The 17,935-nt window shown below is 36.0% G+C and overlaps 1 protein-coding gene across 1 annotated transcript in view; it reads left to right on the top strand.

Annotated features, from left to right (window-relative positions):
• GPM6A (glycoprotein M6A) overlaps positions 1–17,935 on the top strand; it is a 127,172-nt gene that overhangs the window by 75,965 nt on the left and 33,272 nt on the right. Inside the window, exon 2 of the mRNA XM_010569970.1 lies at positions 9,992–10,184. Coding sequence (XP_010568272.1) covers positions 9,992–10,184 — 193 coding nt within the window. The remainder of the gene's footprint in view (positions 1–9,991; positions 10,185–17,935) is intronic.

The raw sequence follows: 17,935 nt of genomic DNA, 5'->3' as shown, positions 1-17,935 counted from the left end.
AAACCAGCATGGGCATTTATAAATATCACATATGTAAGGTTTTTTTACAAATGTGAACCAATGAAGATGTCATGTGTACTGGTGTCTAAAATTTGGTAAGAAAAGTCCAAGCCAGATTGTGTCCATTTTTATGATTGTTCCTTATATAGCACAGCCAGCTAGGGTCTGACTCTTACTAGGTTTTGCAGTTACTTCTACAATGCAACTGTCAAACAACATAAGCAGGCTTAAGGAAAAACAGCAAAGATGGTTGAAAGGGCAAGGAGATGCAAAGTGGGCTTGACACACTAAGTAGTAAAAAAAACTTAAAAGAAAGAAAGAAAGGTATTGGCCTAAACCCATCCCTAAACTACTACTGCTTCGTCTCAGTTATATTAGTGGAAGTTAAATGCTTTCATAGATGTTTACCCAAGAAAACAATGAATTCAGGTATAGGGTGAGGCTGTACTATTTGGAAGTAATTGTGGTGTGATGTCACCTAGTTCTGTCTATCTGCCTCATATTCTGTATATTTTATTGAAGTTACAGTGTAAATTTGATTTTAAGTTGATGAGACAAGCCACATATTTGCAATCAACCATGTGCTCAATACATTTCTAAATGGAGCCTTGTGTAGGTACCTAAATAGTAACTGAGCCAATTTCTTTGACAAGTTGTGAGATGTGCAGCCAGGAGTTTTTGCTTAAATTAGTTCTTTGTTAGAATTACAATTGGCAGGGCTAGGAAAGGTGACACTGATACCTTAAAGGAAGCATACAGCATGCACAATGGTCATTTACCTGTCCATCAAAGAAGAAAAAAATAAAGTGATGAAAAGAAAGGCTAGTTTCCTATTGGACTGACAAAGCAAATGAGGTATTTTGCTCTAAAAATGTAGTTCCAGTCAATCCAAGATAGCTTCCCTGTGCTGTTGAGAGCAATGGAGTGGGAAAGAGATGCAGTGTAGCATTTTGGGATTTTGTGCAGCCGCTGCCAAAGCTTGGAATGTACCTTCACTATGTGAAATCTAGACCTTTGATCATGACTCATGATGAGACTTTACTGCCAAGCCACTGATTCTCTGCTGTCACAATAGCTTAGATTTGCATTCTGCTGAAAAGTACTAATTGGGTGGATTGCCTCACAGTGCTCTTTTTGTTAATGTATGATACCTAGCAATTCTCATCATTCATTAGAAAGTTATCCAGGTTTGATAAATGCCTTGGCAGAATACTTTGGTGTAACAGAGGAATTCAACAAGCTATTTGATCGCCGATAAAAGAGTACAGTCCAGTATGCCAGAAAATGAATTTTTGTACTCCCACCATTGAGTATTGCTGAAGTATGACCAATGAAAGATGAAATGAAATTATTGTACGTGCTGGTTAATTCAAATTTACTTTTTTAGATATATTCAACACATAAATTTTTCATTTCATTCTGTTCCATGCTGGACATTATAATAGAAGTGTGTGTGTATATATATATATATGTATATTTACCCATATCCACCTGTGTTTCACTTACCCAGGAAAAGAGGCTGTGCGTAGCCCTTTTTTTTTTTTTTCCCCTCCAGATTTCATTGCAGTTAAGAAGGATGAACAAAACAGAAGCATGTTTGTTATCTGTGAGATAAGTACATACCTATGACTCCTTATCTAGGAGAAAGAGGACTTCCTCTCACTTGCTGTTTAAGTTGCCATGCTATGTGCTTTGATGAGAATTAAAAATGTGTTTATTTATGTTAGATGTGTCTTTAAACTTAGTTGAAAACTGATTTTTAATATAATTTAGCTCAGATAGAAAATACGTCTTTAATTTGGCTTTGAAAGTTTATTAGACCAGGTGGTGGTAACACAGAAATTATAGATCTCTCTGCCAGGTGGATTTGCAAAATAAAGTTGTTTGAATAGCTTGGTGTTATTCTATTGCAGGCTTCTTGAAATAATATTTCTTCTCTTTGGCTAAGTAGCATATTTCATATTACTACCACTGTGCATTAAAACTGAATTATTTGGAACCCACTTCAGCAATCCATTTGAGATTTAATACCTTGACAATAACCAAAGAAATGTGTTCAATGCATATGATGAAAATGGAAATCTAAATTATATTTGTGATGTAGAAGGTACCATGATGGATTATTAGTGATCTTGCTGAATTAAGTTTTTTCTCTAGTGAATGCAGTTTTTTAAACATTACAATTTGAAATGGAGTTTTGAGTGCTTAATAAAAACAAAGGACAGTTCTGGATGAAATAATAGCTAATTTTAAGCAGTGTACAAAAATTACAAACTCTGTTTGCCTTGTTCAGTTTTAATTATTATTGTTATCCATTAGTCAGAACAAGAGAGTATCAGTACGAGTAAGGGAGGGATGGATTTTGTGTCATGTACTGTATTTTATTACAATGCCATGTAATCTACAGATCCCCATACTTCAAATGAAAATAATCATGAACAGTAAGAACTTTATGATTTGTATATGCACTAAAAATAAAAATGGTGTTCGTAAATGAATTTGTGAAGCAGGTCTTTGAAGGTCATAGTAGTTTTCATTGAAAAACATGCTTTACTGTGCATTTTTCTATTTTAACAAATATTGGTGCTGCTATACGAGGTTTTGCAAACTTCAAAGAAAAAAACAACCAACTTGCATTCCATGAGACATTTGAACTCACATTGGACTACTGACCTAAACTGGTATTACAATTCTAAAGTTTCTAACTAAAATTTCTCAAAGAATTGACTTAAATTAGTTTAGAAAAAAGCTTTTTACAACAATGTATCTGTAAGTCCGTACTTTCCTAGTACAAGTGCAGAACAATCTTATACTGATACAGGGTAGAGTAAATAAGCAGTTGATTATTTTAATTTTATTTCTGTGAGCCTACTAAGAAAAAAATGCTAGGTAGAACTGAGCTGAACTAAGCTAGGTTGCTTACCTTTGGACCACTCTATTCCTTTTGCTTTAATGACTGCAGACAAGTTTCCAAATATTTTCTGGAATTCAAATTATTCTGAAGGACCAAATATTTCACCTTTACTGCTTCAATTTCAACTATTTCAGCATTTAGCCTCATAAGAAGACATCAGCTCTTAAAGATGGCAATAAAATTGTACATCTTTTGTCACTAAAGGATTCTTCATATACACATTCAGTTTGTGCAGTCTCTTAAGGTTCCATTTTCAGACCACTTTATTATACTTATGTCATTTTTCTTTTGATTTTTGTTTTGAAACATCTTTTAAGTATTTTGTAAATTTCTTGTGTTGCTGAAAGTTCTGTGTATAACCTGAAGACAAAATGTAGTAGTAAATATGATGGAAAATTGTGGCTTTTTATGCTGCAATATTATCTTAATTATTGTTGGGCTGTGTGGAGCCTACCTACGTGGGGACTTTCCATGTCCGTGGTGAGATAATCCCAGTATCATTCAAATTAGTCATATTCTTTTGATGACTGAAGCTTTCTATAAGTTAGAGAATCAGAGCACAGTCAGTTGGGATGGGTGTTGCAAAGGTAAATCTTTTGTTCCTTTTTTGTTATTGGATGAGTTGTGTGAAGTTATATTTCTACTGAGGGAGAATTTTGGATGCCTAAGACCTTACAGGGAGGCTTCTGGTTGCAGGTTGCTGAGATGTTGATCCTTCATACAATTCCCCTGAGTAACGAGGTTATCCTAACCATTTCAATTTAATTCGAGAAATTCTGCATCTAAATAAGCAAAAGTCTTTTTACAATTCCTCTTGGCCTTGGTCCCATGTTCAGTACAGTGACTGATGCAATGAACTGCAGAATGACTGTAAAGGCCTAAAGCATAACATTTTGAATTTTGATATTAGCTGATTTCTGATTAGCTACCATCTAGTCATGCTGTGAAGGTAACAAGTCAAAGTAGATCCAGTAATGATGCAGAATTTAATGTGTAAGAGGATACCTGCATATTGTTTTGTATTTTCTTGCAATTAGTTGGCCTTTATCCTGAAAATCCTTTTGAGATTTTCTGTGGACCTTGTTCTTGGTCTTCTACATATCACATCGCTTATAACAGTTTAATCAAAATCCTGTGTTATTTATTTATTTTTCCACTGTAGTCTTAGCAGCCAGGATCTCAGAATTAATTTTGTGGTAAAAGTAATTTTTGTTGCTTGATAGGTAATTCTGTAATAGTAAACATTCTCATAGAAAGCTAATTTAAAGGAGAAATCATCTTCTAAACAAGACTAAGAAAGGTACTTTAGTTGTTAGTGTTTGGTATAGAAAGGTGATAAAGTTTTCTTTATTGGTAGAGGGTGCGAGCAGAGTGGGGACATATCCCATGAAAGACCCTGGAACACAGTTAGAAGGCAGTCATGTGGGATGTGTATGCAGCACTTCCTGAACAGGTTTTCCAGATCACAGTACAAGGATGATCTTTGCCGATTAATTACCAAATGTTGCTTCCCCTTATCTGCAGCTTTGTAAACCACATCTCAAATGTCTCGTGTCTTCTGTACTTGGGACAATATCAAGGGAGCTGGATTGCTTCTGCCTGTTGCTCTGCTGTGATGCCTTGGAGAACAGATTCAGATCAGGAAGTCATGCTACATGTTGAATAATTTGGGACTTTTTTGGTACCAGATCTAAGTAGAATGTGTTGCTTTTTGTTCAGTACTATGTGTTCTGATGGATGTATTTATCAGTTAAAATATTACATAACAGTAGCTTGACCTTCATGAGGTTAAGGCTAGCTTAATAAAATTCTGAACTAAATCTGCATGTTTCATGATGGTCTCTGAAACTGCATTTGAGTTGATTGGCCATGAAAGCTGTGTGACAAGTGGTACAAATTCAGATATGAAAAAATGCATGCCTAGCCAGGCATGGAAGGCACAGAAGATTTTCTTATTTTCTTTTCCATTTCAAGTTTATGTAGGTCTCTTGCATTTTATTTGGGCTCTGCTGTCCTGTCTCCTAATATTAGACAGAAAAAATCTTTAAAAAAATAAGTTAAGAAAAAATGTCATTAAAATGTTATATGATCTTCAGAGGTGCTTATTCCCATTGGAGGTGTAATTATGTGTGATTAATCAGTAATACATTGGAGATGTAGTTATGTGTGATTAATCATCCTAGATGTTCTGGCTGAGTATGCATTGTAAAGGAGGAATAAAGCAAACACAGAAAATTCTTCTATATTCTTTGTGTTTATTTTGTATTTAATTTTTTAATATATTTTTCAAAATCTTTTTTCTCCATGTTAATTTTTCCATAGAAACCTGGGGTGGATGAGTTTTCTTAACAGTTTATGTAAAAGGCAGTAGCATAATTGGATTCTGAAACTGGTTCTGGTATCATTGGTTTAAACTTCACTTTCACAGACTTATGTGGCAAGAGGTACAGGGCTTGAATCTCTCTCTCTCTCTTTTTCTTTTTTTTTTTTTTTTTAAAATTTTTTTTAAATGCACTGGCCAGAAATGTATTGTGTTTTATTTGTCAGTTAGATGTCCTGATGTGCACTGAGGAGAAAATATATCGCTAACACACAATGAAATGATTGTGGCGGTGCAATTTGTGGGCATAATTAGCATGTAAATCAGAAGGACAACTTCTGCTTCTGCTCAAGATCTAAATCTTTTGCCTTTTTAATGTAGAGAAGAGATTGTATAAACAGACAAGGCCAACTTATGTTTGGTTGGTGCACTTGGAGATATGTTAGAAAACTTGCACCCAAAAGCAGCATAAACTAGAAGACGTGTGCAGAGATTTGCCTGCATAAGTAACACCTTACAAGCCTTTTAAAGCAGAAGTTTATATACCTACATCAAGAGTATTTCTGATATAGACAGTAATAATTGTACGAAGAGGAGCAGAGGTATCTTTGCTGACTGGCAGGTGGACGTATGTAATGCAATGTTAATTTGCACTATTTTGATAGCTGAATATAGCCAGTATTTGGAGTTTTATTTTATCCATGTAAAATAAAATTCCTTGTCTTGTCATCTTCTATGTATTTCTTTCATTACTACATTTTCTCTGTGGAATGATTTATAATAAAATAAAAAAAAGAACAGTATAGTTCTTCATGTTGAAAGCTACAAAGAAGAATACTGTTTTGGATTACTTCCTATGGTTTACGTAAAAATACATGGTCCCAGCAGATCTAGATTTTTATGTGAGGGAAAATATTGGTAAACATAAGCAAAATAAGGACAGCAAATGCTGAATTATATTGCACAAGGGTGTTGTGCAGGCTTATTGAGCAGAGTGAACTGTTTGAAAAGTACTGAAACCTGTATTTGCAGATGTAAACAAATATCAAAGGAGCATACAGTCTTTTTTATCTTTCATAGTAATTACCTCTGTGGCTGTATGTTTTAACTGCATTGTGAAGATGGTGTTCAGAGCTGTGAATGACTGCCTGTCTCACACAGACATATAGACACATTGCGCAGCTGAGTCACATTCTGTACCAGTGGTTCAATATCATTGTGCAAGTTAAAATAGCATTTCTATTGTTCTGTTATTAAACAGCTGTTTTCACATTCTGAATGGTTGAAGGAAAAGAATTGAAGCAAGTGTTACTTACAGCACATCACCTTCTGTGGTGTATGAATGATGTGTGATACCCATTTTAAAATCTTTGTCCTGATTCACTGATTTTCTTTAGTTTTGAGTTGATTTGACAACACCGAAAACTCGAGAGTTACTCATGAAGTGAGCAGTGAGAAAGGTGGTAGGCCAATGGAAGAGCTGAGTAAATGAGCAATACCCGATTATGCGAAAATTTTGTGTGGCTGGAGGAATTTTTTTCAAATAATTTTCTATGAGTGGGAAAGTATTGAATTGCTAAAATATACTACTATTAAAAGCTTCCCTCAAAGGCTTCTAAGCATGAACAGTTTTAATATTAGAGAGGAACAGAAGCACTTTTTCTTCACAAACTATAAATCTATTTCAGTTATTTTTCAAATTTTGAAACAATTTGAAAAAAAAAGGGATTTGTTTCTGATGAAATTTTTCATTGTATCACACCTTATTATATCTGTTATCACTTTATTTTATTATACTGTTTTTACTCTGCTATGCTATTTTACTGTATTACAGTTTCACTATAATAAAGCTGAAGTAATATTACTGACCCTGGATTTTGATGTAGTTTGTGACGTCTGAGCATGTGCTCAACTCTCACTGGACCTAGCAGGTGAGGTGCAGCAGCTTCAGGAGGTAGTGCACAGCCAGCTCTTTCCAGATAACAATACTCACGCTATTAAATACAGCAGTTGTATGTGAGTGTGACCTTAATGAAATTTACTCCAGTTCAGACTACTAGCTATTTTTGTTCCTGCATTGTCATTTCTTTAGCTTTCTCTCTTCCACTTAGCCTGTCTCGGAAGGCAAAAAAGAAATCTTTACAAAATCTCTCTTCCACCTCCCTGCCCCAAGCTACCGCAATGTTAAGAAACACTCCCTATAGTGCCTGTGTCCCTGTAAATACTTAGGTCTACCTTATTTTTTCATGTTTGACTTTACGGGCCCTCATACATCACTTCCATTATCACTCTACTGTCATCTCTCTTTTTACTTTTTCATCTAATGCTGACAGTTGTACAGTGTTACTAGTTTCCTGAAGCTTTTTCTACTGTTAATCCATGCTCAAAATGGCAATGGGCATTTTTTGATAAACTCTGATATGATGCAGCTATATATTTCCCTGCAGTCCTTGCTCAATGTATATATTTTCAATACGTATTTCTTATTTTTATGCCTTTTAGGCTGTAGATTATCCAGTTGAAGGATCCTTTTCTAGTATTTGTGTAGGCTTTTAAACACTGAGAAATTAACTACAGTTATTGTTAAGGGTAATCTTAGAAAACAAGACTGAAGGAATTTTAAGAGATTTCCTGTATTTATCTGCATACAGAATTAGTTACTCCCAAAGCATTTATATATTTTCCTAGTCTGTTCCTAAGACCTCCTACTGAGGGAAAGCCCACAGACTTCCTGGGTATTAACCCCCATAGTCTAACAATTACTGAAGAAAGACACAAAATGATCACTGGACATTGAAAGCCCTGTGCTGCTGAATAGGAAAGCTTCCTACTGTCAGTACAGTAGGATGACATGAATTGAAAGGAGGACATGTTCTTCAACCAGTGTCATATGGGCCTAGAGAGGGAAAAATATAAAATGCTGTTACTAGAGTATTGGAAGGGTGGAAGGTGTTACACCCATGCAGGTCTGTGATGGCTGCTGGAGGTGGGTGACTTGTACAACAGGTTCCTTAGTAAGGCTTTGGCAGCAGTTTAAGTATGTTCATTTATACATTTTACATTTGGTATTTTACAGTTGTCTGTGATACAGTAATTTGTCCTTAAACAAAAGTAGTCTCAAGCTATATCTTTCTATTTTTATACAACTAGCATACATGGTTGGGAATTACTCCAAATTTTGAAGTCTCTTTTTCTTGTACGTGTTTAGTATATTCATTTATATTTTTCTGACAGGAATTATCCAGCAGTTTAAATATTGCCTTTTGTAGTACCTATACTTACAAAATATCAATAGAGGTTTCTTTTTAACTAAAATGCGTGTATATTTGAAAATGGCTTAAACTGTTCTCTTCAGAGAATCTTGTGTATAAATAGCTGCTAAACATATCTATATATATGACAGATTGATATTTGTTCATTAAAAGCAGAAAATGAATGTTTGAACAGACAGAGGAAATTACTACTTTGGTTCTGCTGGCTAAAGGAAATAAGAACTTACTAACTTAAAGGACAAAATATGAAATTAACGTCTAGAGGCTATATGTACTTCAAGAAAAGTAGACATACTTTCTTTAAAGAACGGCATTTTTGTGCCTCTTTTTTTTTTTTTTTTTCTTTCTTTTTTCTTTTTTTAATGTATCTCTGGTACTCCTGTGATTTGGCATAGCTTAAAGCATTTGGAGTGTGTTAAAATAGATTGACTCACACCTGTTGAACATCTTGTAAATAATTTTTAATTGGCTATTGTCTGTATAAGCATTTAAAATTTACAGGCCTCACCTTGTTTTCTATCCAAATCCTTTCTGGCATAAACTGATAATGCTTAGGAGAAAATAAAACTTCTGGCTACTGACTCAATGCATGTTTGCCTTCCATCAGCCAGTGGTTCCTGCCTTCTCTGATCTTCCAGAAGGCAACAGGAAGGGCTCTACAGGGTGTAAAAGTCCTTATGAGAGTGATGAGATTTGGGAGTCAGAGATGCTGCAGTCATGAAACTACTTGACAAACTAGGCAAGGTAGTGCCAGAAACTTGAGCACTCTTGCTGGGGAAAGGGTTTGTTGTGGAACTGGGCATCTGTTTAGACACTCTGATGGCTGCACAAAAGGTTGGCCTTGTATAACTCAAGAGTAATTGCCCTTACTTAAGAAACATTGCACAGGGTAGAATATATTGAGAGAAAATTCAACTTGTATAATTGTTTCTACTTCTGTGCCTTTTTAGTGGGTATCTTCATTTATTCTTGTGAGGTATTTGAGTGATGCACAAAGAATTGGTGGTGTGGGCAGGAGCAATTCTGTTATCAGGACTATACAGATGGAAAAATGGAATAAACCTATGGTGATGGAAGGATATGAAGTGGATATCCTCTTTCTGTGGTTTTCCTGTTATTGAGGATCCTCCTCAGTAATCCAATAGGTGAGCAACAGGAATTGTGAATATAGGTATAACCTAGGATTAACATTGTAACCTGCTCTGAATAAAAACATGAAGCTGTACAAGGAATTAATTGTTTTACATTTCATGTTAATCAGATGGCCTGTCTACATTTAATAGGTCAAGTAGCAACTGAGAAAACTCAGAAGTTGAATTAACCTGTGTCCTTTCACAGATTTTCTGACGTTTATGGGTTGTTATACTTAACCTAATCTCTCTTTGGCCTGAAGTCTTCAATTTCAAAAAGTGTTTCTCAAGAGCAAGATCTTTCTTTTTGCTTTCTTGATATAATATATTAACACACAACTTTATTTTCTTGTAGGGTGCTTTGAGTGTTGCATCAAATGCCTGGGAGGTATTCCCTATGCATCTTTGATTGCTACCATCCTGCTGTATGCTGGAGTCGCGCTGTTCTGTGGTTGTGGACATGAAGCACTTTCAGGAACCGTCAACATTCTGCAAACCTACTTTGAGATGACAAGAGCTGCAGGAGATGTTATCGATGTCTTTACCATGTAAGTTACTAGTTTCTTTTAATTGTTTCCTTTTAAAACTGCTGAAAAATTTCTCAGAGGATACAAATTTGACTGAAGAAAATTATGGAAAGAATGATTTGGATAAGTTCAGCAGATGAGGTTTTGACAGAGCTGATATTTTTACTATTTACAAGCAATTTGTAATGCTTTTTAATATCCCATAGTTATAATTTAATTTATTACTAAATATTACCTCATATAATATTGATGAATCTGTTCCATATATGGTTGCTTTTATGTTTTTTATCCTGTCATAATTTCTTTGCTGAAAAGTGTAAAAAAAACCTAACCCCAAACTCTATGCTCTCAATAGATAAAGCAGGAGCATGTAACAAGTAACAGATTAGTTCTGGGAATAAACACAATACAGAAGTAACTGAAGAGTTGTGCAGAACCCTGAAACTTGAAATGTCAAAACTCTATTGCTTCTGGTTTTCCTAGAATTCACCTGGTTTGAAGGTTTCATGCTTTGCTATTCCTGAAAACCTATTTCTGGAAGGCCTTTTTTTGATGAGCATCTCCTTCCCTTTGGTAAATTAATTACATTTAACAAAGTAGTTTACTGTAATCTGAAATTAAATGATGTATTTTCTAATCTCTTTAAAATTGTCTCCTTAAAATATTATTTTCTTAGATATTTGAAATCCAAATCCTTATCTGGCTGCTAATGGTGGTAACCAAAGCTGAGGAATCCTATCCTCAAATTTGTAAACTTTGTCTTTCATCAGTGTTGTTTGGAGAAGTGAAGTGATTTGATTATCCATCAAAACATTGACCTCTTATCATGGATAGTTCCATGATAATGACACTTCAGTGCTTAGCAGACGTCAAAAAGCAAACCTGGGAAAATCATAGAGAAACAGAGGACACACTTATGCCATTGTATAAATCAGTCTTTCATCCATATCATTAGTACTGTGATCAATATTGATGCCCCAAAGAAAGCAAAAAAGGATGGTTAGAGTTATAGAACAGAGGCTATATGGTTAAAAATTGAGTATAGTAGGACTCTTCAGTCTAGAAAGAGGGTGATTAAGAGCTGTTGGGCTAGAGGTCTGTAAATTCACAATGGGATAAGTGCACAAGGTTAGATTGTCTTTCTCTTCCAGTACTGGAAGTTTGAAGTATCAGAGGAAACTAGTAGGCAGCAGGTTCAGAAAGTGATGGTTCTTCAATTGTTGTATAGCAGACCTGTGAAGCTGGTTGCATATTGTGGATGCCAAAAGCTTATATGGATTCAAGGGAGGACTGGATAACCTTGGAAAACAAATCCATTTATGGTTTCTAATGACATACAGACGTACCGAGCTTCAGAAGTCCCAGAAGCTAGAATAGCATTGGGGGTTATCCTGTCAACTTGCCTGCTCTTATATTGTTATATTCATTGTTTGAGATAGGAAAATGGACGAGATATATATTTGATCTGACTTGGTACCACTATTTTCATGATAGCTAGAAACAGAATCTTGAATCTCTTAACTTGTGCAGTGCTACATTACCAGCACCTTTTCCAAAGCTTCTCTGTGAATGTTAGCTGTACTGTTTGTGGAATTAGTAGCCAGAAGGGAGAATGTACCAAATAAGTATGTCACTGCTATACCATATCCAAATTTCTTCTTGGGACCAAGGAATTTAGATGCTCTTGTATAATAATATATTGAGTTGATGGGAAGTATGTGACTTCTGCTTTGCCATTTTGGCTTGTCATTTAGAATAATGGGTCTGACTTGACTTGGCGGCTAAGGTTCATTGTTATCCTGAATGAAAGATCAGTCATTTTATTAGACTCTAACTTATTTTATTAGTCCCTAGGAACCCATTAGTGCAGAACAGCCACAAATCGATGCTTTCTCTCCATAGCAACTTTTCCAGTTTCCCTCTGTCAAATACTTAAGTGAAAATATCATTCAGGAGACATAGTTCAAATGCATAGAATTCACTGGAAATGATTAAGGAACTGTAAAGGTGATTTTTTTTTTTTCTTGGCATTTATTGTTTGGCTTAGTAAGTAGCTTTTTTATTTGTTTGGTTTTTTTTCTTTACTTAACGATATACTAAACCCAATTCTTTCCCTGGCAGACCTACTGGAATCAAAATTTCAGTTTATTCAGTTGTGAAAGATGTCTCTAAACTTATGTCTTAAAGGGAGAAGGAGCAAATATTTTGACTGAAAGCAGATGAGCCATTGCTTTTAACTGGATAAACTGTGTGATTCTGAAAGAAATTTGCACACATTAATTTCCTACCTGCTTAAGTAGGATTACTCTGCTTTTTAAAATAATTTTGTAGGGAGAAGAAATGCTCGATATTTTGTCACAATTATTGATTAACAGTTGGAGGTACAAAAGCCCTATGGTAATTATATTGCTTTGAAAGGCCAAAAAGCGGAAATAAAAAATATGTAAGTAGAAATAAGCAGTGCAGTGCCTACCTTCTTAAAACTATACATGTTGAAATGGAAATAAAACCTAGTTGTTTATTGTCCTGATTAGAAATAATAATAATTTAAAAATAAATAAATCTAGCAGTGTGCCCTATTAAATTATACTTTTTTAAGGTTATTTAAGACATTTGGGCTCTTAATGCTTCTAGTGCTGTGGAGAGTCTCAGGCTGACCTGGAGTCCGTCCTTCTGTGATAAATGTGCTAGGCGGATGCTGCAGTGGAGTGAAGTGTGTCAGATTCTGTTTAATCATGCTTATGGTTTCTGTCTATATTTTTATTAGCACAGTGGATTTCAAATGTCATTCAGAATAAAAATCAATCCCTAACTGAGAGCTACTTATGTGGGTGGTAAGAGATAAGGGATTTTTTTTAACTGTGCCCACAACTGTGTGTGTTCTGAACTCAAATAACACAACTCACAAGCCAGCCTGTATCTTTTATCTTTGTCAATACAGCTACTCATTGCAATTTAAAAGCAGCAGCAGAGGCCTGTAGAGAAAGTAGGGCATAATGAGGGCATAAACAAGATCTGAAATACTCTTTAAGTGCCTAAAATAAAAGCCAAAGTACCTAAATCCAACAAAGCCATTCAGAAATGTCCATATCAGTGTCCCTGAGGGCATCAACACCCCTGACTGTCCCTGCCTGGCCTTCCCTGGACCCTCCCTTCAACCCGCCCAAGGTCCAGGACCCCATTTCAGCCCAGCCTGGGGCTCTCAGTCCCTCACCACAGGCTCAGCCGGCCATGGGGCTGGGGCTGCCCCAGCTGCTCCCTGGCTGCCCTTCTCCCTGGCTGGGGTGCTGGGATGGGCCCTGGCTGCCCTGTGGGGAACCCTCATCCCACATGGTGCCCTGATGCTTGGGGAGAGATGAATGAGTTAAGAACCTGCAATAGGCCTTGAAGTCCCCTTGGAGGGGGGTTCAGCCAAGAGCAGCAGCCCCATGGAACAGAAGAGACGGTCTCAGTGCTGGCCCTGCAGGGTGGACGTGGTCCCTGATTCCAGCTCCCCCAGACTCTTATCTGAGTTCAAATAATATATACCAGCTGCAGTTCATATCTGCTTTGGAAATACTAGTGAATAGCAGATATTCATTATTTTAAAAATGAAGAGCAAGTTTTGCAGCTGGTTTTAAAATTCCTTAAATGCCAGGCAGTTAAATCAATTTTCTCATATTTATAATTTTCTTTCCAAGTTAAAATATGGAATGATCATGGTCAATAACTCTGAAGATATTGGAGACGTCCTGGAGAGAAGCTGGGTGGGGTAGAGATAGTGCTTTTATAGTAAAGGTTTACAGTAAAGAATGCTCTTTTGCTTGCTTGCTTTGAGGGGAAAAAAACAAAATCAAATTTGGCCTGTAATAGGGTGCTAAAAACAATAGTTTCTAAAAAGTAACAATGATTTTTTTTTAAAAGGATTTTTTCTCAAAGTACTGGATTACAGCCTGACTTGAATTGCTTCAGGGTGACACAGGTAACACAGATACTCTAGACACCTGAAAACTAAAATAAATCAAATGTATTCAAATTCCTGAGAACACATACTGTACAGACAGGTATTCCTTATGGATGGAGCATATCTTCAAAAATCACAAAGCTGAATGAGGTAAACTCTTCTCTCTTTACACAGTCATTTCTAAATCCATGAACCTTTAATAAATCAAATGGTTATAAAAAACATTTGGAATTATCAATGAGTGACCTTTTCCTTGCGACTAACCACTAATTGTATTGCTTTCTGAATCACTTTTGTGAAACTTCATTCCCCATAGTACCAGACTTCTTCACTATCAACATTAACACTGCTCTAACAGTAGCCCCCCCCCCCCCCCCCCCAAGTAAAGAAATGCCTGTTTGGGGATTTACTGTACAGAAGTCATAAGCTATTATTTGTGATGTGGATTCCTTCAGTGGAGGTAGAGTAGTTATTTTAGTTTCTTGTGATTCAAAGGGATCCTAAGAAAATAAATATGGTGGTTTAAATTATCCTGAAAACTGCATTTATGGCATTTTAACTGTAAGAAGTGAACAGTTTATGTTGCCTACTTTGTCAGTTTAACAGCTCTGTAGGCTTCACTGAAACTGAGTGATCTGCTTGAGGCACATGTGGTATTCAGTAATTCTTCTAATAACTTAATAAACCACAGTGAATACTATATCTGCAAAGTACTGAGATTTGCTTACTTAATTACTGATTTTGCAAGATTCTGAAGTCAGCAGAAATAGACGTATGATTATCAAACATGTATTGTATGAGCTGGATTTTTATATTTTTCTGGCCTTTGGAACAAATTCCAGATGATTTTTAGGAAATCAGCAGCACAAGGTACATTGGGTATATTTCTCAACAGCATCTTTTCACAGTTCTTTCGCTTTAGTATGCAAGGCCAGTTAGTGCCATCTGTCACATGTTTGTGATATATAGGCCACGAAACAAGGGAATCACGCTCTTAGAGTGGAAAATGAAGAAATCTTCCTGATAGAAACATTAACAACATTTTCCTACTACAGTCAGAGCTAATTCAGGTTGTTGTAAATTTGCTTCCTTTTAAAGGTGCGAAACCAAATAGTAAACTAAGTGAAGTTACAATCTGTAAATCTGTTGTCACTGTCTTCTCTGTTGGGAGGGTCACAGACAGTCTACTGGAGCCAACTTCTTACAGCTAAAAATTTCCTTCCTTTCAAAATGTGAAAGCCTGTGTTTCAGATGCTGTTGTGTCTAAGTTTGATGCTTGCTGATAACCTTTCTGTTAGTCAGTGTATAGTCATTGTTCATTAAAAGACTATTCTTTAGTAATATACATAGGTATGTGCAACTGTTTTCTTTTGAGGGAAAAACAAAAGAGCATGTGTAGAAGCTTTTATATCCCCCCCTCTTAGTGTTTGAAACCAGTGTTTTGAGAGGTAGATAAATGGATGTTATTCTGATCTTCTGCCATTCTTTGTTTTTGTTAGCTTTGCTGCTATCGCAAGTGAAATATTGCTATCACAAGTTAAATATTGCTACCACTAAAAATATTACTGTTATCATTTATATCATTGCACTGATATTACTGGAATACTGTGAGAGGTATTACAATGAGACCTGTAGTAAAAGCAAGCTGATACGAAATACGATATTTATAAATATTTGCATTAGAAAATGTGGGGGTTCTGTTTTAGTCATGTAGTTAGTACGCAATAGTACTAATCTGGTTTTCCTTATACATGTTTGTTCTGTTACAAAAGCTTGGTGTTTTTTAGATTTAAACTTATGTTTTAAACACTATTTGTATTATGGGAAGCAAAACACATAAGGGTCTGTATCAGGACAAGCAATTGCTAACTTACACGGGGCTGCGTCATAGTGTGTCTGGAAACAGCAACCATCCTAAAGAGCCCTGGCAGATGACCCCACTGGTTCTGTAAGGAGAAGATTCACCTGGGCGACAATTCAGCTATCGGAGCCTATGAACAGGAAGAAGAGACAGGAAAGAAGTGGAGGTGGCCACGGTTTGTGTATACCAGACTAGTAGGATGACTGCCTGTGGTTGAAGTCCAGGCTTGTACAGTCATTTGAGGTGTATACTGCCTTTTTGGAGGTGTAGACTGCCTTTTGGTAAGGATTGTTTTCACACTTCTGATTATTTAATAGTATCCAAGTAGTTATTTAAACAATAGTTTACTTTTCCTTTATATAACTAATTAATATATCATCTAGAGAGTATGAGCTAAAGTTTTTAGCTTCATATCTGTAAAATTAGCATGAAAAGGTTATTATAAAATGATAGATTTATATAAAAAATAGTTATTTTTAAAGTATGCCTTCTTAGAAGTATGTTTGGTTTTAGATAATAGATTTTATTGTTGCATTAAGTCAACTCAATACCTCTAAAATATCTGAAAAAAGTTATGTATCTGAAAAAAGTTACAAATATCAGCAAAAAACATTTTATTACAGAATGAATTTCCACCTGAAGACAGGCTGAGAGAATTGGGGTGGTTCAGCCTGGAGAAGAGAAGGCTCCGGGGAGACCTTATAGCAGCCTTCCAGTACCTACAGGGGGTCTATAAGATGGGGAGTGACTTTTTGCAAAGGCATATAGTAATGGGACAAGGGGTGGTGGCTTTAAACTGGAAGAGGGTAGATTTAGATTAGATATAAGGAAGAAATTCTTTACTGTGAGAGTGGTGAGGCACTGGAACAGGTTGCCCAGAGAAGTTGTGGATGCCCCATCCCTGGAAGTGTTCAAGGCCAGGTTGGATGGGGCTTTGAGCAACCTGGTCTAGTGGAAGGTGGCCCTGCCCATGGTAGAGCGGTTGGAACTAGGTGATCTTTAAGGTCCCTTCCAATCCAAACCATTCTACGGTTCTATGAATTTTTTGGTTTTCATCTGTGCAAATACAGTCCACTACCTCTAGGCAGAGAGCTGTATTGTTTAATACTGTGTTAAGCAGCTCTCTTTCTTGGTTGTCTGGAATTTTAGATTGGCTATAATCACTATGTGCCTGTGACTTGAAGCATTTGCAATAGACTTTTCTCAGCAGGTGGATCATCTTCATAGGAAATATCTTTTTCTCTTCTAAATGCCTTTATTTCCTTTTAGTCTTAGTTTACTTTATAAACATGTAAAATGGAAAGCATATATTCCTACATAATAAACATGTTGCTAAATCTTGCTTCACGCGCCATGCAAAACTAAGATAACTGGTCTTTCCACAGAAGATCTGAAAAGGCTAAAATTAACTATTACCATCCCAATCTGGAGTTTTAGTATTAACTTGTCAGTCTTACACAATCAGTATGTACCGTGTGTGACTCCAAGTTTACATTTGTAATAATGAAATACTCACAAATCCCATGATATGCTTTTGCCACATATTTTTACACTTTATTGCTATATAAAGTTGCCTGGGTATTCAGTATCCATAGTGCACAACAGCACCATGTAATTCTGCCAGAAGTCTGCATGTTACTTTGCACTAATTGCAATTTTTTTTTGCCTTCTTCAGGCAAAGAGGGCTCCAGATTTCTTCTGTAATTGGCATCTTTAAAAGTGTTTCTAAGAAAGTAGTTTTCCTACAGGTGAGCAGACAGAAGAAGCCTAGATTATCAGAAACAACTTTCAGAAGCAGCCTCATCCATATGTCATAGTCAGAATTTTGTGGTTTGGACTCGAACATTTCATGATTATTTAAATTCTTATGCTGGATCCTTTCCCGTTCCAAGAAAGTTACAAGATTCATAAGGAGAGATGTGGTTTGCGCTGCTATTGCTCCTCTTCCGTTAGCTTGTGAATTCTCTA

Source organism: Haliaeetus leucocephalus, unplaced genomic scaffold (genome assembly GCF_000737465.1).
Source record: "Haliaeetus leucocephalus isolate CR32 unplaced genomic scaffold, Haliaeetus_leucocephalus-4.0 Scaffold284, whole genome shotgun sequence".
NCBI classification, from domain to species: domain Eukaryota; kingdom Metazoa; phylum Chordata; class Aves; order Accipitriformes; family Accipitridae; genus Haliaeetus; species Haliaeetus leucocephalus.
The sequence above is the reverse complement of the archived record's forward strand: the minus strand, read 5'-3'. Positions and strand labels throughout refer to the sequence as shown.